The sequence below is a fragment of the Meles meles genome, chromosome 17 (assembly GCF_922984935.1).
Source record: "Meles meles chromosome 17, mMelMel3.1 paternal haplotype, whole genome shotgun sequence".
Classification (NCBI taxonomy): Eukaryota; Metazoa; Chordata; class Mammalia; order Carnivora; family Mustelidae; genus Meles; species Meles meles.
In genome coordinates, this window is record NC_060082.1 from 44,150,078 (window position 1) to 44,175,067 (window position 24,990).

Sequence of the window (24,990 nt, forward strand, 5' to 3'; positions counted from 1 at the left end):
GCTGGAAGGAGGGCTTGTACGAGCCAGTATTTACGGAAAATTGGATGTGCTAATGAACCTGAGATCCATCAGGGCTTTCTGAAGGCAGGACAGTCTCTGTCAACAGACCAATTAGCACACAATTATTTTCCCTTTCTGAAAGCTTATCGGAGATGCTCTTTGAATGTGCGCGCCTGAGTGAATGGTGCTTTCCATTATCTCTGTGGGCCCTTTTTGTAATCTGCCAAAGCTATCTGTGTCTGCTACAGAGAAAGCACAGGGTTCTCTGGACTCACCTTCTAGAGACTCTGGGACTCTCATCACTGGGGGGAAGGAGTCTCCCTTAGGGCATCCAGCTTATCAAGCCAGTGCCCAGGCAATATCTGGAAGAGGACCCTCTGCATGTCCTGTTTTCCTTCCCACCTCCTCCCGTCTCTCAGAAGGACAGAGGTGGCTCAAAGCAGAATGGCAGTGGAGAAAGTGGTGACTTTGGGATCTAACGTCATCTGAGTGAGCCTTCCTCATTCTCCATCTGGCTTGGCTCCTTCCCTCTAAAGAAATGACCGTGGGGAATCAGAGTCTTTGTCTCTTCCTCGTTCCTGTCCTCATGCCACAATTAACAAAGGGAAGCTACCCACATCCTCTTCGTGACTTACCTAATTGATTGTCCCCTCGTGGAACTGACCAGTGGAAATAGCAAAGTCAACGTCAGAAAACCGCATCAGAGCCACCCGGAATGCTGCCTAAAATGGTGCTGGTGGTGGGGACCCAGATGGGTTGGTGGCAGGTAGACAGGGAGTGTGGGGGCGTAAAGGAGAGGAGAGTGGCTGTTCACAGTTCTCCTCCTTGGTGGGTTGCCCTACTCCTCCATGAGGCATGTCGCTCCCTCTCTGCCGGGACCCAGTGCTGGTGAGCAGCCAGCTTGGGTGGGTGGATGGAAAAGCCAGCGCAGATCTCCACGACCGTGTGGTGGCCAGGTCACCTGGAGGCGGGGAGAGGCAAGTGTCCTAAATATCACACCCCCCCACCATCTCACCCGCCATTCCACCCTGCCCTTCAGTCCATCCCACTCCAGAAGAGCTGGGCTCGTCCATGGCCACGGCTCCTCTTACAGGCATTTGTACATAGAGATGAAGACCTCACCTTGAAGGAAGCCTGGCCCTGCCTTCCCCCTGCAGTGTGACCGCTAGCCCATCAGCCGCGCACTCAGTACACAGCCATTACTCGGCACCTAGTGCCCACCTGTGGAGGGAGGCAGGCCCATGAGTAACAGCCCGAACGCTGGGCTTACGGAAACATGTTTCTTTCTGTCTCTACACTCCTGATGGCCGTGCCTGCGCCTTACTCAGGGTGAGTTCTGGGTGCTCCTTACATAGTTAAATGAATAAACGGGTGAGTGAGAGAAGGTGTGAATGAGTGGAATGAATCCTAGCCCTGCAGGTAACTAGCTGTGTGACCTTGAATAAATCATTTCACCTACCTGGCCAAGGGCTCCTCATCTGTAGTATTAGGATACGGTGGTCTCCAGTCTGTACAGTCTGTTTTGCCCCGTGTTCACATTCCGAGCAGAGGGCAGATCACTGAACTAGTTCGAACTAGTTCGGATGAACTGCTCTGTTGATACTTGGTTTTAGATGGGATGTCACCCAGAGGGGTTTAACTCTATTTTTTTTTTTTTAAAGATTTTATTTATTTATTTGACAGAGAGAGAGATCACAAGTAGGCAGAGAGGCAGGCAGAGAGAGAGGAGGAAGCAGGCTCCCCGCAGAGCAGAGAGCCCGATGCGGGGCTCGACCCCAGAACCCCAAGATCATGACCCGAGCCGAAGGCAGGGGCTTAATCCACTGAGCCACCCAGGTGCCCCTTAACTATTTTTTGCAGTCCTTTGACACGCCCTCACAGGAGACCGGAGGAGCACTGACAAGACTGAGGATTCAAACATTAAAATCCTGTTTTAGCTACTCACAGCTCTGTGGCCTCGGGCACCAAAACTCTGTGAACCTTGGTTTCCTTCTTCGGGGAGTGATAGTAGTGAGGTTTGTCTCAGAGTTTCTGTGAAGGTTAAAAGAGATGACATTGGGGGATGAACTTGGCACCTGTAGGGAAGTCATTCCTGCCCCTGTCATGCTCTTGGTCCCATTCTTTATTCGGGCTGGGTTTGGCTGCTTTTCGTACGCTGTGTCTATGTCTGCGCCTTGGTCTTTGTCTGTAATCACTCCCTTTTCTCCTAATTCTCTCCTCTTTCCCCTCCATTCCTGTTCATTCTTCACGGCTCACCTCCCCCACGAAGCCTTCTCAGACTACTTTAAGTCACGAGGTTCTCTCCCATCTGTCTCCCTACCTTATTTCTAGTCAGTATCAAACCATACTTCATTTAATTACTCTGTTCCATGAGTATATTTTAAGACTAAAACTACTAAATTCTCTTTAAAAATGTCATTTCTACTTCGCTTGTCACCTGGTGACTCCCCCCCATCCCGCCCCGTAACCTACAGGGTGCTGGACATTTTCACAACACATGTTCCAGCTGTGTGTTACAGCTTATCTCACCCCTTCTCCTGGTTTGCAGAGAACTTTCCTTCCCTTCTCTTCCTGGCTGCTTCTATTTCTCTTTATTATTACTTATTTCATTTTACGTTTTATTTTAATGCCTGTATAGTTAACATACCATGTTATATTACATCCCGGTGTACAATACAGAGATTCACTAAGACGTCTACTTACTCTTAAGGACCCGCTCAGTTGAGTCTCCTCTGTTGCTGCTTCCCTTCCGCTCCCTCCCTCTGCTCAGAACTCTGTTTTCCTGAGTGCGCACTGACACAGGGCTTCTGCTCGACTTGGATGCCTCGCCGCCAGTTGCATTGTGCACCTGCCTCTCCCCCAGGGTGTAATTTCCTGGAGGACACCGTGCATAACTTGCACATCTCTCCGCTCACCTCTCTGCCCCACAAAGTCTGGAACATATTACACATGCTCTAAGTTACTGAGTATCTACTATGTGCCAGGCTCTGTGTTCGTTGCTATTGACAACCTGGTGAATAAGATGAAAAGAAGCCTAGCCCCGGGGAGCCTTTAGTGTGTGGAGGACCCAGACTTTAACCAGATCTTTATGGAAAAAGATGGAAACTTCTACGCCTGCTGCAGGGCAGAGGTGCCCGGAGTCAAGAGAGAAGGTTCCGAGGTATCAGGGCTGACTCCTTGAAGAACTCTAGGAAAGGCACTCTATGAATGTTTGATGAATTGTATGGAATTGAACAGCGGCTGCTCAATAAATACTCGTTGATTGGTTGATTGATTGTTGGCAAAGCTTTCGGAGATCCCGGGAAGAAAGGGCCGCAGGTCCCCATCATTCTTATTAGGGAATTATTTCAGTGCATTTAAAGCTCCCCATTTTTCATCTTATACTTTTAAAACATCAGAGAAAAATGGATAGGCCAACTTTATAATATTTTAAAATGATTCTGTGGTGTTTTGGAATATTACATGGCTATAAGAGTTTATGTATATTTAATATACTTATTAAAATATGCAGTAAGCCCATGGCTGATTTTCTCTAAGGACATCTCAGTGGCGAGGTGGGACTTAAATGTTTAATACTAATAATAATACTTGTAACTCCTGTTTCTCTAGTGCTTTCATCCTCGGGATCCCTAAAGCTGCAAGCACCACGTCAAGTGGATGCAGCTGGGCTTGCCAGCCGGCTGACAGCGTCCACATCTGGACTCCTGTCTCCCTCTGGGGGAGGAAGTGGGGGGGACTCAGGCTTAGAGGTCCATCTTCCTCTGCCTCTGTTGAATTTTTTCTTCCCAGAGGCGAATTCCCTTCAGCTCCCTCGGAAGCCTCGCACTGTGTACAACCTGCTGCTGGCCGCCCTCCACCACCAGTACTCACCCCGTTAGAACAAGGAAGGAAGGTGGCTTCATGCCCCGGGGGGAAGGGAAACACAGGCGCTCTTGGGCTGCTCAAGGACAAGACAAGGGGCCTGAGGTCAGATGGCTGGAGAGGGAAGTGCATAGGACTGGTCTCCAACCGGGCATCTAAATCCACACTGTGCCCTCCTTCTCCAGGTCACGGAGACCAGGACTGGCCCTCTGGGCTGCAGCAACTATGACAACCTGGACTCGGTCAGCTCTGTCCTGGTACAGAGTCCGGAGAACAAAGTGCAGTTACTCGGTAAGCGGTCCTGTGATGGGAGGGGTGTCAATACCTTTCACGTCTCCTGAAAAACGTGGCTCACCGAGGAGCAGGAGAAGGTCCTGGGTGCCTCATTTGGCTAAACCCTGCCAAGGACCAGAACCACCAGGAGTTCTGGGACCCGTATAGAACAACTTTCCCTCGTTCTTTTGGGAGATTTTCTGACATGGTTTATCCTGCACCCAAGACTACTGTTCATACCACTTGGCACCCACACCCTCCCACGTGTTAGTCCTCCCCAAGACCCCTGTCACTATCCTACAGCAATAGCACCTCCATACCTTGGCCTGGTTTGATGATCTCCTTTGTTGCCCAAAGAACCCTCCACTTTGTCCTAAGGACACATTGGGGAACAGCTAGCCTTTGCAGAGTGGTTATGGGGCCACCGTCTCTAGCTCAGCTGAGAGCTTTTCAAACTGTGGGGTCATTGGCTACCCCAAGAGTGGCCCCTACTTTCTGTGATTAATCTGTCCTCTCCCTTGGGAGATCAAAGTCAGGAGAACAGTTTGAGAGGAACGGGAGCCCCACTGGAGACAGAACTAGACAAAACAGTCTTGCAAACAGGAAAGCAAAAAGACGGGGTGGCACGAGGCCCAGAGGCTGGGAAGTTAAGGGCAGGCGCTCAGCTCCTGCTGCCTGTCCCCCAAGCATCCTGGGCCAGGGCTATGCAAACTGATTCAAACAGAGCTGTTTGGCAATGGGAAAAGTTCATTTTTCTTAAGGCCTAACTGAATTGGACTCTGTTTAAGATATTATTGTCTCGGTATTATAAAATCAATAGCCCTCACCCAGGATCTACGATTACAAATTCCAGGCAACCTGAGCTAGATGCAACCCATTAGCACTTTTGGAATCAAGGAATATATAAAACAAAGGAGTAAAAGACTCCTTTCTTCAGAGAGGCCCCTCATGCCATTAGCAGCCCTCTTCTGTCCCTCGGGGGGGCTGGGTTTGCGTCTGGAAATTAGCGATGAGTGAAGTTCGGAATGTCTGGTGGTTCATTTGGAATAGTTTATGCCATTTAATTTTATAGCCCATCACTCATGCAGACGTTGCTCGGGGCACTTATTTTATAGCAATGGGAAATGTTATGGTGAGGAGGAGGGAGGGAGTGGGGGAGGTGAAGGGAAAGGACTTGGAAGGGTGCGCGTCTAAAGCAAGCGTGTGGACAGGGTGTGTGGGCTGGGCTGCTCAAGTGCCGGCTGTGGGCACGACATGAGGAGAGGAGAAGTTAGGAGCGGTTCAGAATAGGAGGCAGACCTTGAACAAGAACAACAAGCACCCACTGCTGCTGGAGTTCTAAGTTATGTTCCGAGGTCTGCTGAGACGAGGATAACATACTTTGGGCTCTCTGATTTCCTGCCAAGGACAAGGTTAAGGGCATGCACTAAAGAGCTGGCAGATATTTGAGGAGAGGGGAGCTTATTTGTCTCCAGAAGTTCTCCTGTCCCTCACCCTTCTGGCACAGTCTCTCACAATGTCCCTACTGGGGAGCCTCTTGGAGGTCTGACCTCGAACCTGGCCCAGGCTGCCTGCCTCCAAAGGCATGCCTGTCCTTCATTCACCTCTTGATATGTTTCCAGCAGCCATCCTGAGTGGCTTGAAGCTGAACCGGGAATATATTCTGCTACTGGTAAAATAATACCCACCACAGATGGGTAGAAAACTGAAGCTTGGATCAATTTAGTGAATTATATCCAAGATCAGAGGCAGCTAATTAGAAAAGAGAGCTGAGCACCAATCTTACCTGCCCAGGCTTGACTGAACTTAGGATGCCTACCAGCAGCTAACTTTCCAATCCCCTGAAGAGTTAAAGTGTACTGAGACAGGCAGCCAGTCCCAGTGATGCAGTGTGACCTGACGGTACCAGGGACAGGTCTGACACCAAGCCAATTTCAAGAGCACTGTGACTCAAGCAGGTGGCTGTGGCCACTGAGCTCGGATCTCCTCCCCTAGAGGAGCCTCAGTCTGCCCAGAACTTTATTTATGATCATATAGGCAAAATACTTGGTGTGGGGCCTGGCTGCTATGTACCAGCAACCCTTGTCCCCACTTCCTAACAGAGCAGCCCCCTTGGTCATCAGAACTGGGGTGGGAGCCCTGGGACGGGGGTCAGCATAACATCTTAGGACGTCTGCTGCTCAGCTCAGAGAAGCCAGAACCAGGATGGCTGTCGAAAGCAGAACAAAACGCATTGAGCCCTGATTCCTCCCCTGTGAGTGCTGTAGGCTCTCCTTCCAGTTCCCATCCTAGAAATGCTGATGCACAGCCAATAAGGCCATCCATGTGATATGCAGGCTCTCAGTTTGGCTGACGTGAGGGGTTTGACTAAGCCTTGGGCTTTGATGCTCCTCATCTGCATTTTCAGACCCTCTCCCACCTGTCCCCCCTGGGCAGCCTGACCCTTTTTACCCAACCGGCTCCACAGGGTCAGGCCCTGGGGTGACCGACCATCCTTGGGCCCAGAAAGCACAAGTGTGCAGAACCCCAGCTGGGGATCCTGCAGCCTTGAGTGTGGGACACCGAGTGCCTACCGGCCCTACCCCACAATCGCCGGGACGGCCTTTCCCCAGGCCTGCAGGTGCTGCTGCCCGAGTACCTGCGTGAGCGCTTTGTGGCCGCGGCACTCAGCTACATCACGTGCAGCTCCGAGGGCGAGCTCGTCTGCAGGGGGAACGACTGTTGGTGCAAGTGCAGCCCCACCTTTCCGGAATGCAACTGTCCCGACGCTGACATCCAGGCCATGGAGGACAGCCTGCTGCAGATCCAGGACTCCTGGGTGACCCACAACCGGCAGTTTGAGGAGTCAGGTGAGCAGTCGGCTGGCCCCATTTCCTCCCTGGCAGTGGGGAATGGCTGGGAGGTGCAGGACTGGAATGTGGGGAAGGCGCTGTGGATCCTGGCTCACCCACTTCCTGTGTCCGTGACCCCTAGCGGGTTATATCACCCTGCAGGCCTCAACCCTGCAGGTTATCTTTGTTGTTGATGCAAATGGACATGTCCCCTACCAAAAAGATGCATTTTGTGGACGTAGTAAGTTCAGGTGAATATATTCGAGGGCATAGGCCTTGCCTGTAGATAAGGTGCACAGGACTGCTTGTTGGGTTACTGAAGTACTAGAAGGCACCTAGTACATGCTGATGAAGGCCTGTTGCGGGTACAACGAATGTCAACGTTACCTTGACATCTAGATTCAGGACCTGATTTTGAGTCCTTGCTCAGAGCGTCCTTTGAACCTTTGTGTCCCCTGACATTTTTATGTTGAAAATACAATGCCCAGGGAGGCGGGGCCTTTGGGAGGTGACTAAGGGATTGGTGCTCTTATAAAAGAGGCCCCAGAAAGATCCCTCTCCCCTTCTACCACGTGAAGACACAGTGAAGAGTTAGCCCTATGCGACCCAGAAGAGGGCCTTCACCAGAACCTGACCATGCTGGCGTCCTGATCTTGGACTCTCGGCTCCTTGAACCATGAGAAATGAATTTTTGTGGCTTATCAGCCAACCCGCGTGTGGCATTTTCTGAGAGCAGCCCCCAAAGAAAAAACACTCTGTTACTGACCGGTTTTATGACCTCGTATTAGCCATGCAGCTTCACAATACCCCCATTTCCTCGTCTGTAAAAGAGGGAAAGTGATCACAATGGGTGGATGGGAGGCTCACGTGGGATAGTGTAGGATAAAGTTCATGTATAAATAACTCTGGTACATTCATACACTTCAACACTAAATGAGCAATAGTTATGTGGATATAGCTCAGAAACATAATGTTGGGTAAAACAAAGCAAAATGAAAAAGGTTATGTATTTTATATACATATTATATCAATATAATAATACTGTAAACTGTATTAAATATAAGACATATTTAATACTATTTATATGACGTTTTAAAACATACTAGCCAATACTTAATATTTTTACAGATAAATATGTTTGTAGAAAACGTGAAGAAATATATGGTAACTATTGAACATCCAAGAGAGTGGTTGATGGGGAGGGCAAGTTTACAGCCTTCAGTTATATATTCTCACTGCCTTATTTCTCAAAAACAAAACAGGACAAAAGGCTGAAGCCAATAAAGCAGAACGCCTAAATCTAGGTGGTGGGCACACGGGGGTTCATCCTGTTACTCTCTGTGCTCTTTTGTGAGCTTAAATGTTTTATAAAAAGAACTATGAGGGGCACCTGGGTGGCTCAGTTGGTTAAGCATCTGACTCTTGATTTCGGCTCAGGTCATGTTCTCAGGATCGTGAGAGCGAGCCCCATGTCAGGCTCTCTGCACTGGGTATGGAGCCTGCTTAAGATTCTCTCTCTGCCTTTCTCTGTCTCTAAAAAACAAAAACAAAAACAAAAGAGCAAACCCAATTATATACATGCTAGTTGTTAATGTCATCACTAGGTGTGATTCTCAAACCATTGGGAGAGGGGTAGAGGGGCAAATAACCAGGTGCTTGAGAAATCAGAATGAGCTGAGGCCCCGTGCATTGTCATTTCAAGTCCCAGACATGGCAGTTAATTGCTAAGGACATTCCAGTCCCCACAGCCCCCGCTGAAGTGGGTTGTGATGGTGGGACACGTTCAGTGCTGCTTACCATGGGACATGATGTTGGGCTCCCACCACATCAGTTATTTACTGCTAATGAGTAAATGAGGGCTATCTGGACCCCCACCGGTGGCTGCAGGTCCCAAGTAAGCAGATCTGAGCATGAGTTCAGCAAACATGCTGTGCCCGGGAAGCTCAGAGAACTCAGACTTGCAATAGGCACTGAGAACCAGAGAGCATCTTGCTTCTGGATTAGCCACGGGAAAGAACAGGAATCTGCCAAGAGTCGAAGCTTGAAAGAGACAAAGGGTGTTCCAGAGTCTGAGGAAGGATATGGACAGGAGAGGCCGGGCGTAGGGACTAGAGGTTTCTTTTCTTTTCTTTTCTTTTCTTTTTTTTTTTAAAGATTTTATTTATTTATTTGACAGGGAGAGATCACAAGTAGCAGAGAGGCAGGCAGAGAGAGAGAGGGAAGCAGGCTCCCTGCTGAGCAGAGAGCCCGATGTGGGACTTGATCCCAGGACCCTGAGATCATGACCTGAGCTGAAGGCAGTGGCTTAACCCATGGAGCCACCCAGGTGCCCCGGGACTAGAGGTTTCTAAGCAGCTTTCTGAGCTGGGTGCTCCGTGTCTCTGTGTCCGCACTCACCGGCCTGCACTTGTCTCTTTGTGACTGCCGCACAGCTTCCCCGGGGTGTCTGTGGTGTGACTGAAGGGAATTGGCCTGTGGCAGTTGTGAATGACGTATAAGGAGTTACAGAGGGAGAAAGTGGTGCAATTAGGTCATTGGCAAAAGCAGCACTCTGGCCTGCTTGGGCATGACAGAAATCTGGTTTGAAATTCAGAAGCCTATTAGGGGCAGGAAAGAGAAAAAAGAATCCTAAAGCTATTGTTTATGGTATGTTAATTATTTTCCAAATAAAGCTGTTGAAAAGGAAATACATCCAAGGGCCTGGGAGAGTAGGTGGGAAGCCTCCTTCCTCAGGCAGGGACTCACCAAGGCCCACTGGGTCTGGGGGTGCCCTCCTGCCCCTCCCAGGGTCTGCATGGCGTCCCCTGAGCGCCACTCTTTGTCCTTGCCCGCAGAGGAATTCCAGACCCTGCTGAAGAGGCTGCCGGACGACAGGTTCCTGAACTCCACGGCCATCTCGCAGTTCTGGGCCATGGACACCAGCCTTCAGCACCGCTACCAGCAGCTGGGGGCCAGCCTGAAACTGCTGTTCAAGAAGACCCATCGGATCGTCCGCCGGCTCTTCAACCTCTGTAAGCGCTGCCCCCGGCAGCCTCGCTTCCGCCTGCCCAAGGAGAGGTGAGCTTCCCATCCGCCCAGGCCCGAGCTCAGCACCTTCCCCCAGAGTGGCGGAGGCTGGGGGGTCCTCTCTCCCACATGGCAGAGCCAGCCGTGGGGACCATGTGAGGCCTTGGGAGAGTCTCCTGCATCCACCTCCTTGTGTGTCCTGCTCAATTCCAACTCATGTGTGAAGTGGGGGAAAGGAAACAGAGAGGCTAATTTTACTTCTGTATAAATTATGGTAGATTCCAATGTTATTCTAATAATACTCCAATTCTCACTCATTTTTATTTTAAGGCTTTATTTTTTTAGGAAAGAATGGGGTGGAGTTATAGCTCACACTCCGACTGCACACGGTGAGAATACGCACACTGGGTCGTTTCACACAAGTGACCGCTCTCAGTCACAGGAGGGGAAGGCGAGGCGGGGCTGCCCGGCCTCCGACGCTCTCTCCTCCGCCCCCTTGGGTGCCCAATGGGTCAACAAGTGCACACAGCATATCCCGATTTTAAGCAGTGTGTTTGGGCGTGGGGGTATTTGTTCATTGGGAAGATCTAATAAATACACAGAAACCCCCAGACTGCAAAATTTTAACTATGTGGTAGCCACTGTGAGTCACATTCCTGGAACATAAATCAGAGGCATGGTCTAGTAAAAAGCAAGAGCCGGACAGAAAAGCCACCTCGGAGAAGGAAGTCTCGGCCAGACTCTATGGGAGAGATGGAAGTGGGGCGCTGAGGAGGGCCTTGCCTCGCCCGTCAGAGGAACCGCTCGCACTGAGGCCCCGGGAAGCAGGGAAGCATGAGTGGAGATCTCGGGCCCGCAGAGGCTCTGAGGCACTTACCTGGTTTCCGAGAACGTGCTGGCCAATCCCGCGGCGTCCCTGCTCTCACGGCATCCACTGAGAAGCCGTCTGGGGACACATCACCAGTAGACAATAATGTCCAATCCTGATCCCTGCCGTGCATTACGTGAAAACAGCGTGATGTGATAGCGACTGGGTGGTTCTTTTGAAAAGGGCGTCATGGGAGACCTTTTTTTTTTTTTAAAGATTTTATTTATTTATTTGACAGAGAGAGATCACAAGTAGATATAGAGGCAGGCAGAGAGAGAGAGAGGGAAGTAGATGGGAGACCTTTTTGAGGGGGGGATCAGAGGAGCTGAGATGTAAATCGGAAGAGGGAGCAGCCGTAGGAAATTCCTGTTCCTGGTGGCAGAGTGACAGAAGCAGAAGGAATAGAAAAGACTGATGGAGAAGTGGGAAAGAACCTGATGGGACACTGGGAAGCGGGGAGAGCCAGTTGTTGGACACTCTTATCTGGAAGGCTGACAAGTGCAGAAGGGGTTTTGATGCAGAGGCTGCGGGAGATCTCCCGTAGGCTGCGGAGGGAGCGAAGGAGGTGGTACTGGGGCGGGATGAGGCTGGCTGCTTGCCAGGCAAGTCTGGTGTCAAGTATTTCTGGTGTTGATCTGCCTATCAGATGTTGTGCTGCGGGCCTGACTCAATCATTCCAGAGTGGTGCGGCAGGGGGTTTCCATCATGCAGGGAACTTGGGGCTTTTCTCCTTCTCATGACCTCTCCTGCCTGTTGGTCATTGTCCTCCCACCCTCAGGGGAGACGGCGGTGGGCTTCCTATGACTCTCTGTTTATGTCTACCTCCCATCCCCAAGGTCCTTGTCCTACTGGTGGAACCGAGTCCAGTCGCTCCTCTACTGTGCAGAGAGCACCCTTCCCGGCACCTTCCTGGAGCAGAGCCACAGCTGCACCTGCCCCTACGACCAGTCTTCCTGCCAGGGCCCCATCCCGTGTGCTGTGGGGGAGGGGCCCGCCTGCGCCCACTGCGCTCCGGACAACAGCACGCGCTGCGGGGGCTGCAACCCGGGCTACGTGCTGGCGCAGGGCTCGTGCCGGCCAGAGGTGGCCGAGTCCCTAGAAAACTTCCTGGGGCTGGAGACGGACCTGCAGGACCTGGAGCTGAAGTACCTGCTGCAGAAGCGGGACAGCCGCATCGAGGTGCACTCCATCTTCATCAGCAACGACATGCGCCTGGGCAGCTGGTTCGACCCCTCGTGGAGGAAACGCATGCTGCTCACGCTCAAGAGCAACAAGTACCAGCCGGGGCTGGTGCACGTGATGCTGGCGCTGTCCCTGCAGATCTGCCTCACCAAGAACAGCACCCTGGAGCCGGTCATGGCCGTCTACGTCAACCCGTTCGGGGGCAGCCACTCTGAGAGCTGGTTCATGCCCGTGAGTGAGGGCAGCTTCCCCGACTGGGAGAGGACTAACGTGGACGCAGCCGCCCAGTGCCAAAACTGGACTATCACCTTGGGGAACAGGTGGAAGACCTTCTTCGAGACAGTCCATGTTTACCTGCGGAGCCGGATCAAGTCCCTGGATGACAGCTCCAACGAGACCATCTACTACGAGCCCTTGGAGATGACCGACCCCTCCAAGAACTTAGGATACATGAAAATCAACACCTTGCAGGTCTTTGGCTACAGCCTCCCCTTTGACCCGGACGCCATCCGGGACTTAATTCTCCAGCTGGACTACCCGTACACTCAAGGTTCCCAGGACTCTGCCCTCTTGCAGCTCATAGAGCTCAGGGACCGGGTAAACCAGCTTTCCCCACCCGGCAAAGTCCGGCTTGACCTTTTCTCCTGCTTGCTCCGGCACCGGCTCAAGCTGGCCAACAACGAGGTGGGCAGGATTCAGTCCTCCCTGAGGGCTTTCAATTCCAAGCTGCCAAACCCCGTAGAGTACGAGACAGGCAAACTCTGTAGCTAATGGGGGCCCCGCTCCAGGGCTGGGGAGGGAGGTGGTCCACGGTGATCCGCCGATCCCGGGGTGCAGAGATCATCCGAGCCCTCACCTTAGTGCCAACAGGGTTCTCCCTTGGGACTTGCGGCACCCAGCTGATGGGACCTCAGGGCTTGGCCTGAAGCAGGCAGGAGAGAAAGAAACCGCCACTGCACACACTCACCATGTGCGTGCGCACACGTGCGCACACACACGCATACACGCTCACTCACACAGGGAGGCTACAACTCAGCAGCCTCAAATCTGTAAAGTCGGTGCTTTCGAATGATGCAGTTGAAGCTGAGGAGCCAAGGGAGAGATTAAGCAAAAGAACCAGCCAAACCATGAAAAAATAAATCCTGCAAAGTGATTCTTATCATTCAAGGAAGCAAGGCGGGGCACAGCGCTAGGAATAGAGCAGCTCCTCCTCCCCCTCCGTGGAGTCACTTTTGTATTCTTTTTAACCTGATTTCTTAAAACGGCGTTGTTTCGTGATGCCCCATGTTGGTTCTTACTTTTTGTATGCTGCCTTGTCTGTGCCCTCCCAGACACTGACTGCTGCTCAAGCCGGCTCCCCCGGGAAACTCAAGGGGACACTGACAGAGGACGGCTCGGGCAGCAGGCAGGCAGGCAGGCTTGCTCTGCGCCCCTCTCCTCCCTCCCTCCGGCCCCCTTGCTTCCTCGGCCTCACCACTTCGCTCCCTGTTCCCCTCGTGGTCCAGCCGGAGCTCCTCTTGCAACAGCTCCCATTCCGCCCAAGAAAGCAGCTCTGTCAAGTTAGGAAGAGACGATGTATAGGGAAGTGTTCTTTTTTAAAAACAAAACAAAACAAAAAAATATTTATTTTGTGATTGTTTTCTTTGTCAATCTGCTCCAGCCACATGAACATATGAGTAAAAGTTTACCTGGTTTAATATATCTTCTTAGAAGGCCTTTTTTTAGGTGGAAATGAGAAAAAAAAAAGGAAAAAGAAAAAAAGTATAGCTCCCTGGGCTGCCTGGAATTTTTTTTTTTTAATTGCTCTGTGTGTGATACATGAGTATTCGTGGATGGTGGGTATGGCTGTGGGGGAGGCTGGTTGATTGGTGTATGCTTTCACAAGTGAACGATGTCTGGCTTAACTGTGTGTGTGCCCGTATGTATGTGGGGTTGTTAAGTGAATGCAGTGAGGCAGAGCCCTCCCAGAGTTATCTTGCTACCCACCTCCCTCCCACACCTTTCCCCTGGCACGAGAACTAGCACAGGTCCGACAGTCAAGGTTTCCCACTATCGAGAGGAGCATCCAAGCCCCTGTTCACAAGGGGAACCACAGGCTTTGTGCTGGGTGCATACCTGTGAATGGGGGCTGCTCTTTGCCGATGCTGTTGCGGACATCAGGAGAGTTCCCCACACTCTCTGCACCCTACGAAGAATGCAGACATGGCGTTGGTTTTCTCCATTCTGTCTGAGGACCACTTTCACAGCCTAAAAAGCAGGTTGACGTACACCACACAGAATAAGGCATCATTGTCACCATAGTGTCTCCCCCAGGTGGTCTGAGAAGCATTTCATAGCAAATCTCTTGGAGAACCACTGCCCTGTCTATTCTCCACACGCTCCAAGTACAATGTGGAGGAATGATGATACCCATTTTCTTCAGGCTAAAGTCACCACCTACATACCAAGCGCTCCATTCCCGACCTGGGCTGTAGCTCTGCTGGCACAAAATGAACTGGGAGACGAAAAGGATGGTCATATCTAGGTGCCCCAAACCTCCTATATTTATTGTTGCCTAGAGAAGAATTCAGCATCATATTTTTGAAAATTTTAAAAAATTATTTTTATTAAGATATAATGTATTATTTGGCCCATGGGGGCAGGTCTGTGAATCGTCAGGCTTACACACTTCACAGCACTCACCATATCGGCATCATACTTAATCGTGGTACCATATTTCACCCACAAGGACCTGAAATCCAGCATTTCTTCCTTCACAATACCCCTGGAGCCCTCTAGGTTAGAAATCCAGAGTGATGGGAGAATCTAGGGGTAGACGCAGGTAGTGGCTATCTATTTCCATTCAGCCACTGCTGGCTTTGGGAATTTAGACCACATCACTCACTGTGGAAGATGGAACCAGCAGACATCACCTTCATCAGTGGGGGCTGATGTGCCAGAGGAGTGTGCTGTTGTGGGAAGGGCGATGCCAGGGGTAGGAGGGCGTTGATACTGCCCAGTGATGGGGTTTGAGAGGTGTGAGACAGACACCAGAGTCTGAGTTTCGCACTGACTCTGGATGTCTACATGCTGTAGGGTTGGGTGGACACAGGCTCTCACCCATGAATTAAAGGCACAGCATGCACAGCGTGAGGAGGAAAACAACTGCAAAGGTGCTGAGCCCAAAGCCAGCAGCATACACCTTCAGTGGCTAAAGGTAATTGCCCTGGTGGGAACAGAGTCAGTACGCGAGGGCTCATGTCTTACCTGGGCCGGTGCCACCATGGAGGGGTAGGAAACCTCAGTTGTCAAAGTCTCTGACTCAGACCAGACTGGGGGAAAGGCAAGTGGGTAGTGCTGTGCTTCTTTTTTTTTTTTTTTAATATTTTATTTATTTGACAGAGAGAGAGATCACAACTAGGCAGAGAGGCAGACAGAGAGAGAGGAAGAAGCAGGCTCCCTGCAGAACAGAGAGCCCGATGCGGGGCTCGATCCCAGGACCCTGGGATCATGACCTGAGCCGAAGGCAGAGGCTTTAACCCACTGAGCCACCCAGGCACCCCAGTGCTGTGCTTCTTATCTTAAGAAGGGTGTTGTGTCTTATCTCAGACTCCTTGTCTTAGGAAGGCTCTGGAAAGATGATGGTGGGATGTATTAAGCCTTTAGAAATATATGCACCCAGGGGCACCTGAGTGGCTCAGTGGGTTAAGCCTCTGCCTTTGGCTCAGGTCATGGTCTCAGGGTCCTGAGATCAAGATCCGCATCGGGCTCTCTGCTCAGCAGGGAGCCTGCTTCCCCCCACCCCGCCTGCCTCTCTGCCTACTTGTGATTTCTCTCTCTGTCAAATAAATAAATAAATAAAATCTTTAAAAAAGAGAAATATATGCACCCAGTTACAAAGATTTCCACTTCTTGCCTGCTTGAAGGCTTAAACCACAGAGCTGAGCATATCAAGTCCATTCAAAAGCACTCTTACGTATTGGTAAATATTTAGGAGTGCCCTTGTGAGCCCAAATGCAAGTACCATATTGAAAGAAGGCCTAAAAGACATTATTAATTAATCACCATAGAAGAAATGTTTATATTTGACCTACTCATCTGTTATCTGTGATGTATGTCTGACTTTTCTGGTCTGAGACAGTGATGGGATGTCTGGAGTACCAGAGCTTGGGTCAAAGCAACAGACTCAAGATTTTGCTTCTGGGAAGCAGGTGAGAGAAGGGAGAGAGTGTGGAGGGGATAAAGGATGGGCAGGTAAGATTTCTTAAGAGTTTTTTAAAGTCTTGAAGCCATGCATTCAGCATGGAGTTTCTCAGAAAGCTAGGCTAAGAAATGCCACAATGTGAAAAGGCTATCCATAGTCAAAATTGTCACCTGGAAAGTCTATAATAAGTCAGAAGATGTGAACAACCTATTCTTATACACAGTTGAAAATAAAGAATTGTCATTAATTAATTAGTACTGGGCTGTCAATGTTGGTGAACTCAATGTAGAATTAAGAGCCAAATCACAATTCAGTTATTGGATATAACAATCAGGAATCCAAGCCTTAATTGTAACCCTGAAGAACTAATATATCAAATGCTAATCTGCCCTAATGCTTGAGACTAATACCTCTAATACTAAATAACACATTTAATGCCCCCTGCTAATAATACAATGCTATGCTCTGCAAGCATATTCATGCATCCACAGTCAAAAAAAAACCCAAAAAAACCCGAAGATCTATTCAAATACAGGGAATCACAAATATTTCAGATCCAATTCTTGGCTTCTCTTCACAAATAGGAGAATAGTCATCATGATGGGCAGTGCTGTCTGATGGGTAGATGGAATGTATGGCCTCCATAATGTCCTGTCCCCAAATAGCACCTCCAAAGCCTGTGATTTCATTGTGTGAGTCTGTTCCTTGCATATAGGAAAGATCTTTTTTTTTGCCATTATATTTTATATGAAAATTAAAATGCCTTTAGGAAGAAACAAGTCTTAGAAGTTAACCACTGGCAAAATCGAGGATTAGATTTTTGGAGCTGGAAGGTTTTTAGAAGCCATCTAGCCTACCTGTTTCTGACATGAGGGAGAAGAGGTCAGAGGACTTGCCTGAGGTTTTATCTATCAGCCAGGGAAGAAGAACAGCATTCCTTCCCTACCTCTCTCTGCGAGGAAATGATAGCTGGGTCCTGGGAGATGACAGGGACCCAGTTTCATGGTTGGGGAGCATGAGGATGGGGAAGGGAAGACACGTTTCTGGGAAGGAGAAGAGGACTTCCTAGAGGTAGGAGTATCCTCCCATCTTTTCCTGGGAGTGGATCTAGCAAAAGTAATCAGCTGTTGTAACAACTGAAAGGCAAAGGCTGAAGTCTCTCCCCCGAGAAGCTTTATTAAGCACGGAGTAGACATGTTTCCATCTAGGCTGGAGATAGAGGGATCAATTTTTTGGTTTCCTGATAACTATCAGCTCAATGATTTTTAATTACAACATCCTGCCGCCAATTGCTTGCTGTTTTCTCTACCATCAAATAGAGTTTGAATACCATTACAAATCTGGTAACTTCTGCAAACCATCTTTGTTGTGAGGGCTAGAGATGTCTGAGTACTGACAACACACGAAGGCCCTATGCTGTGCAGTCCCTATGGCAAACACATGATCTAGGGCTAGGGCCCTGGCAGAGAACAGTAATAGGGCAGCAGTCTGCTGTGCACTGAGAGTTTTTGCTCTGTCCAGCAGCAGAGTGAGAAAACAGACTAAGGAACCACTGAGACACAGAACTTGCCCCTGGTCTGGAAGGGACAGGTTGACAAATTCAGGTTCTGTGACTGGCTATAGACACACCCCCTTTTATCGGTTTCTTATTCTGTGCCTGCCACCCGCCAGCTCTGTAACTGTGAGCAGGTCAATCCACTTCTCTGGGCCCCCATGTGCTCCCCTGTGGACAAGGGAATTGGATTTCTCACGCAGATATTAGGGGTCCTTCTACTGCTGTCCTTTCATGCCTTTAAAGGCAGTGTGGCACAGGAGAGAGCACAGGCTCCTAAGTCAGATCTGAATTTGCATGTTGGCTCCACACTTGTATTTAAGTGATCGTAATTCTCGATTTATCCCCTTATCTGTAATCCAGATGCTTTGTCCTTTAAGACTTCCCTAAGGTTTCTATCCTTTCTCTTTCTGAACACTCATCTCTCCGCACACTTTCGCCAATCCTTCCCAACTTCCAGAATACACATATGCTTTCAATTCCCTAAAACTCAATGCTCTTTCTTTCTTCTTTCCCTCCTCCATCCCTCTTTCCTTCCCTCCCTTCTTTTGGTAAGTGCTAGGCCCTAGGTAGGTGCAGGACAAACAAGATTCCATGAGTTTCGGCACAATACAATGTGGGGGGGGGGATGCAAAGACTAGTCAGAGGGATGCACTCTCCAGTAGAGATGTACCAAGCACTGGTGGTATAGAGAATGGGAGAAAATTACTCCCCGCGAGGCCCTGAGGACATTTGTTGTGAAACTTCTAATAACTATGGAAGCAATCCCCCGGTCTCTAGATGTTTCACACGTCAGTGGAGGAAAGACCTAACATACAATGTGCGCACCACATCTCAGAGAGCAGAAAGGAGCAACGGCGGCTGCAGAGCTCCCTGAAGGCACACATCTGGCTGGTGCCCTTACTTGTGACTCCTGAGTACCACATCGGCACCTTCCTATTCCATCTAAGGCACACTCCAGGGACGCCCATGGGAGCTCTGTTTGTAGAGCAGGTGCCTCCCCTCCTTGCGGGCCTTCGCCAGCCTTATGGTGTGTAGGACTCCCCTGCAGAGTCCGATTGGGCAGACCTGAGCGAGGCCCCAGATTCTGCACATCTAACTCGCTCCCAGGTGATGCTGCTGCAGCTGGTACCGAAACCGCCCTTGGAGGAGCAAGTTCTTAGAGAGGGCGCCTGTCATCTTCCTGCAGCATTCAGAGCTCTGAAATGACAGTCTGCCAGAAACTATGGGGACTAAGGAACCAAAAAGCTCAGTGATGTCTGACTGGGGGGTGAGGTCCTCCCTTCTGAAAATCTTGGTGCTAATTTCTCAATCACATAGGAGCTGGGTATCAGACCTACAGATACTTAGGTAAGAAAAGGGAGGAGAGAGGAAAGAAAGGAAACTTAACTACATCAAAATTCTGCAAGCTGAGAGCTAGCTGAGACCTAGCTTGCTTATGAGTGTGTTTACAGATAAGCAGCCCTACAGACCAGCTGAATCATGCTGACTGAGTAAAGGTCTTTCCCCCAAGCCTATCAGATGGAGTAAATCTGTTCAGAAGTGGGACAGGAGTACCTGTCACTCTGTGGAAACATACATCAGATAAGATGATTAAATCCCCACCAGCAGTGTGCAAGCACCCAGAGGCCCAGCTAAGGTGCCATGAAACTTCCAGGCACTTCATCTAAGAAAGCACATGAATTATTTCCGTTTCCAGTGCTGTCCTCCTCTCCTCCAGCCTGTGTGATCACAACCCCTGCACCATTAATAAGCACAGCCATCAGAATTTATGTGGGGTCATTCTTCCAAGGATCTCAGCACTTGGAGAAATCAATCAATCAATGTTATTTATTGAGCATTTTCAGCTCGGAGATGTGGGAAATAAAGCAAACATGTATTTAGTATGTACACTCTCTTAATTCAAACATTTTTCAGATGACTTAGGAAATAAACCTTGTGGGGAGGCCATAAAGCTAGGGAAAGCAGAAGCTGGCCTTAGCCTACTTCCTGGAGTCAGGCTGCCTTGGTTCAAATCCCATCTCTGCCCCTTCCCAGGGCGGAGGGGTGGGCTTTGTCATTTAATCTCATTTAATCTCTTCTGGCATCAGTTTTCACATCTGTAAAAGAGGGGTGATGATAGTATATACATCTTAGGATGTTGTGAGGGTCCAGGAATTGCAAGCATAGAAAGGGCAGAAGCAGGCTCATTAAATGTGGGCTGTTTCAATTTTATTAGTTTCTATGTTTAAGGAAAAGGGAAGAAAATCAAAGGAAAGGAAAAAGAAATATCCATGTTACTCACCTGCAGAAGCAAACTCTTTCCTGGAAACAAAGGAGTTTATCGTCTGGGCCCTTACATAAGGGTCATTGGGTAATGTAATGGAAAAGTCTTCAATTACAGTACTGTGGCAGACATAGATAAGCCATTTAAATGGGCATTTCTTATATAAACCCTCTATAAAAGCAGAGAATATAATATTATAGCATCACTCACCACCAGCAAGCCTGTGCCTGGCTCGGTCACATGGCCTAGGTACCTTGTTTCTAACGATATAGCTCATTACAGTGAGAGAGCTTGGGAGTGTCTCAGAGAATGGCTAGTTAACATACCCATTAGACTGTCTTTTTCAAATAACACATCACAAGTGCACTTTTAGCAAGTACGGATTGCAGCCAGTTCCTGGTTGAATTCTTTGATGGGGAACCAGGGTGTAGTACGGCCATACGGTTTCTAGATACTGACATGAGGAAGGCAGAGTTTATATTCCAGTTATGTTAGAAGTACATGAAGTGAATTGGCAGAAATAAAGGTAGGAAAAATGTTCTAAGAAGTGGGGGCAGTGTGTGTAGGCACATAGTCATGGACATGATGATGAGTTAACCTAAGGTTCATGGTCCACGTCCAAACTCACGATCTGATGCCCTTCGCTCCTTTCTTCTTTAAAAAATAATAGCGCTATTGAGATATTATTCATATACCATGAGACTCACCCCTCAAAGGACACAATCCAGTAGTTTTTATTTAAAAAGTTGTGCATCGATCACCACTATCTAATTCCAGAGCATTTACATCACCCAAGAAAGAATCACGTACCTATTAGCAGGCACTCTCCACTCCTCCCTAACCCCCGGCCCTTGGCAACTGCTCATTGATTTTCTATCTCTATGGATTTGCCTATTCAGAAAAATTTTGTTCAAATGCAATCATACAATATATATGACACATAAACATCATACAGTTTGCAAATACCCGTATTTTCTCCCATTACGTGGATTTTCTTTTCACTTTCTTGATAGTGTCCTTTGAAGTACAAAGGTTTAAAATTTTGATGAAGTCCAATTTGTCTATTGTTTCTTTTGTTGCTTAGGCTTTGGAAGTCCTGGCTCAAACTCCTCATCTAAGGTCACATACATTTATGCCTATGTTTTCTTCTAAGAATCTTCACAGTTCTAGCTCTTGCATTTAGGGCTCTGATCCATTTTGAGTTGATTTGTGTATATGGTGTAAATAGGGCCCCAACTTCATTCGCATATGAATATCCATTCGTCCTGGCACCATTTGTTGAAAGACTTTTCTTCCCCATGATATTGTATTGACACGTGTGTCAAACATTGATTGACCATAAATGTATGGCGTGATCTGGACCCTTAATGCTGTTCATTCGATCTGTATGTCTAACTTCGTGTGAGGACCACAACGTATTTATTATTGTAGTTCAGTAGTAATTTTTCAAACTAAGAAATGTGCATCCTCCAACTTTGTTTTTCTTTGCCAGGATGTTACAGCTATTCTCAGTCTCTTTCATTTCCATATGAGTTTGAGGTTCAGCTTGTCATTTTCTATATAAAAAAAAAAGGCAGCTGGGATTTGATAGGAATTGTGTTACATATATGGATCAATAAAAAGTAAGCATTCTGATCCATAAACACGGAATGTCTTTCTATTTAAGTCTTTAATTTTTTTGATGATATTTTGTGGGCTTTGGTCTTTACCATCTCAACTTCTTTTTCTAAATTTATTCCTAAGTATTTTACTCCTTTTGATGCCATTATAAATAGTATTATCTTCTCAATTTCATTTTTGGGTTGTTCATTGTTTGCGTATAGAACTACAATTGATTTTCATTTATTGATCTTGTATTCTGCACCTTGCTGAACTTACTTATTAGTTCTAATAGTTGTGTGTGTGTGTGTGTGTGTGTGTGTGTGTGTCTTCCTTAGAATTTTCTATATTCAAGAGTATATCATCTTCCAATGTAATTTTGCTATACCCTTTGTGCTTAATGACCCTTCTTCAAGCAATGCATTCTTGTTCTTGCTGCCTCCTGTGGGAGCAGGAGTACTTCTTTATGCTCTTACTGGAAGCATCTGAGAAATTTATTGCAGAAACAGATTGGCCTACAGAAAAATATATCACTCTCAGCACTATCTGTGGGCACACACAGGCATTCAAAAGCTAACACGATGAAAAGGTAAGAACAATCAATAATCCATGGTGTTTGTTCAAAGTTCTTAGCCCATTCCCAAAGTTATTGGCTGCCTCCACTCAATGGCAGCAGTCATCGAATCAGCTTTAATGAATGGCAACCCAAGCGTAGCCTCCATACCTGTACCCACGGCTATTTAGGTCATGCAAGCATTGAGCCATCACTAGGATTGCCAATGACAGAGATTTGTTTTTAGCCGGTGATCAAGTCATTCTGTCTAGTTGTTCAGTCCCTTGCCCATAATGGATACTCTCTGCTGGTTATTAACTTCATGCTTCTTGTCCACTTTCATAGATGCACCCACTTGTCGTCTTCATAGACCTCTTTGTCTCCGGTCTCCCAATCTTTCTCCTTCTGGGTCCTGACCATTCACCACTGCCCATGGGTTCAGCTACATTTTTTCCTCAGGTCAGTTCTCTCTATACACAAAATTGGTAACTAACTGCACTTAACATCAAAGCTCTGCCCACTGGGATGATTTCCCCTCATCGCCATCCATCACAGTTATCCTATAAATAAAGTTTGGATTTCATACTTCTCTGCTATCTCATCACAAAGCCCGTTCCATTAAGCCACAGATATAAACTATGCGGGATACCCTAGTGTAAACTGATTGATGGCACAGGGCTCTAGGATACCGGCTTCATTAGCTTAATTGTGCTCTCTAGCTCTTATTCCTAACCTTGGGTGTACCATATCCATTTTAGAATGCATTGCTATGGAACTGGCTCGGCCTTGTGACCGAACCCAGTTCATGATGGAGAGGTCCCTTTTATCTCATTGTCAGAGGCTCTGTATTTACCAGGCCAAGCACACTGGTAACTACTTTTTTTGATGGTGATCATCCCCTGTTTTGGGGGACTTTCTCCAGAGCCCCAGAAGTTGACATTATGATTTGTCTGTGGGGAATTTCCATCAACTCTGCACACTATTTTCTCTCACGATAGATGCATCTAGTACCATAGGATCTCCTGGGTCTTATGGCTCAAGTGTCAGACCACTTTCTCACAACCTGATCCTTCTACTAAACTCTTTCCTTCTCTGGATACTGCTCAGTGTTCACAGCTTTTAATGTTACCCAGAAAATGGGTGAGAGAGTATTCCCAGGCACAGAATATGCTGCCTCCAGAACTTGAAGAGGCTATTAAGATTTATGCTACTTTCTTAGTAGTAGGAGGTGTAAAATACAATGTTGTTTTATTTGGAAGGGATATTCTGGCATTCTCCAGAACTCTAGATCCTTAAAAAGTTTACTAATGTGGGAGGGTCCTGAGTTTTGATCTCTATCCTCTGAAACATACGTATTTTGCCAAGGCTTCTAACATACTAGTCACTTCTTATTCATCTGGTCTTATTGGCATGGCATTGTCAATATAATGGACCAATGTGATACTCTGTGGAACGTCAGACAATCCATCTGCTTTTTAGCCATGTTACAACAGAGGGCCAAATCATTAACATAACCTAAGATAAGAATATAATTATATACTCTCTTCCATCTCACATGAATATGAACTGTTTTGGATCCTCTTTTCTTACAGGGATGGAGAAGAATGCATTCACTAGATAGTGGCCATTTAATATGCGTTGGGGGCTATATTCAGCCACTGGAGTAAAACCACATCTGGCTCTGCAGCTGCAACTGGGGACACCGCTTGATTGAATTTACGGTGGTGAATCATTCATTCATGATTCATCCCATTTTATAGGGACTATTTTAGTGAATTAAATGGGGATTTGTCATAGACCATCACCTTGTATTCTTTATATCTTTGTAGGTAGCACTAATGCCTACCATTCTCTCCAGGTTTCAATGTCATCTTTCTATTTGCTGTGTTGGCCTGGGGTGGAGGCATAGTTGCAGAGGCTTTCCCCACTAAATTTCCTATGGTACAGGTTAAGGAACCAATACCAACAGTAAGGGTTTCTGCCAAACTGCACATATGTCTATTCCAATTATACCGTGAACGATCCTCTGGTGGGTCCGTGAAACCAGTGGGTCCACTGTGAGCCAGACCTAGAATTCCAGGATTCCATTAATTTCCTGGCCTCTTTACAGCTCCACTGGCAATATATCCCCAAATTGATCTTCAGGATTAAGCTTTAACAGGAGGACTATTGTGGCATATTGAGTCCTATATTGGATATCATTATCAATTCCGACTCTGTGTCTAATAATCATTGAAGAGTTTGGGTATTCCCTTTTCCCAAATAGACTGTCACTTGAGTAAATGGTGACAGTCCATGGGAAAAGGACTAGAAAATTTTCAACAGAATGGAATTGCTATGGAGTTGCAGGGTTCTTTTCATAGGGAACCAGCATCTTGTTCTGCCTCCAGTGTTCTGGGTCTGAGGACTGACTCAGGTTTGGAAACTTGACAACATAACATGAATTTTAATTTGAGAGGTTTCCCCTCAGCCTTCTTGTCATCGATCCTTGATATCTTTTGCCTGTGTAGACCAAGAAATATCCTCTTTGCTTATCTAACATGCTTCTGGAAACACAACTTCTATTAATATCTCTATAGTCTTTTGAAAGTTAGATTCTTCCGCTAGCCAAACCCAAATACCACTTGAATTTTGCCACATACTGTGATACCTGTGGCCAACTTGCTTCATTCCAATAATTGCAATTACCTTGTTTTCCAAGGGAAAGGTCCACCACCTGGACCTTCATTGTTTGAGGATCTAATCAAGCTACTTGAAAACCCAGTCCTGCATTAGCCTGTCCTACCATCAACCTCAGCCTATAGAGAACAACCATC

General features: G+C 47.8%; 1 protein-coding gene across 1 annotated transcript in view; it reads left to right on the top strand.

Annotated features, from left to right (window-relative positions):
• Nucleotides 1–13,643, top strand: part of BRINP2 (BMP/retinoic acid inducible neural specific 2) — a 108,821-nt gene extending 95,178 nt beyond the window's left edge. Inside the window, exons 5-8 of the mRNA XM_045981943.1 lie at nucleotides 4,047–4,152; nucleotides 6,747–6,983; nucleotides 9,800–10,022; nucleotides 11,676–13,643. Of these exons, the coding sequence (XP_045837899.1) occupies nucleotides 4,047–4,152; nucleotides 6,747–6,983; nucleotides 9,800–10,022; nucleotides 11,676–12,792 (1,683 nt within the window). The 3' untranslated portion in view covers nucleotides 12,793–13,643. The remainder of the gene's footprint in view (nucleotides 1–4,046; nucleotides 4,153–6,746; nucleotides 6,984–9,799; nucleotides 10,023–11,675) is intronic.
• The last annotated feature ends 11,347 nt before the right edge of the window (nucleotides 13,644–24,990 follow it).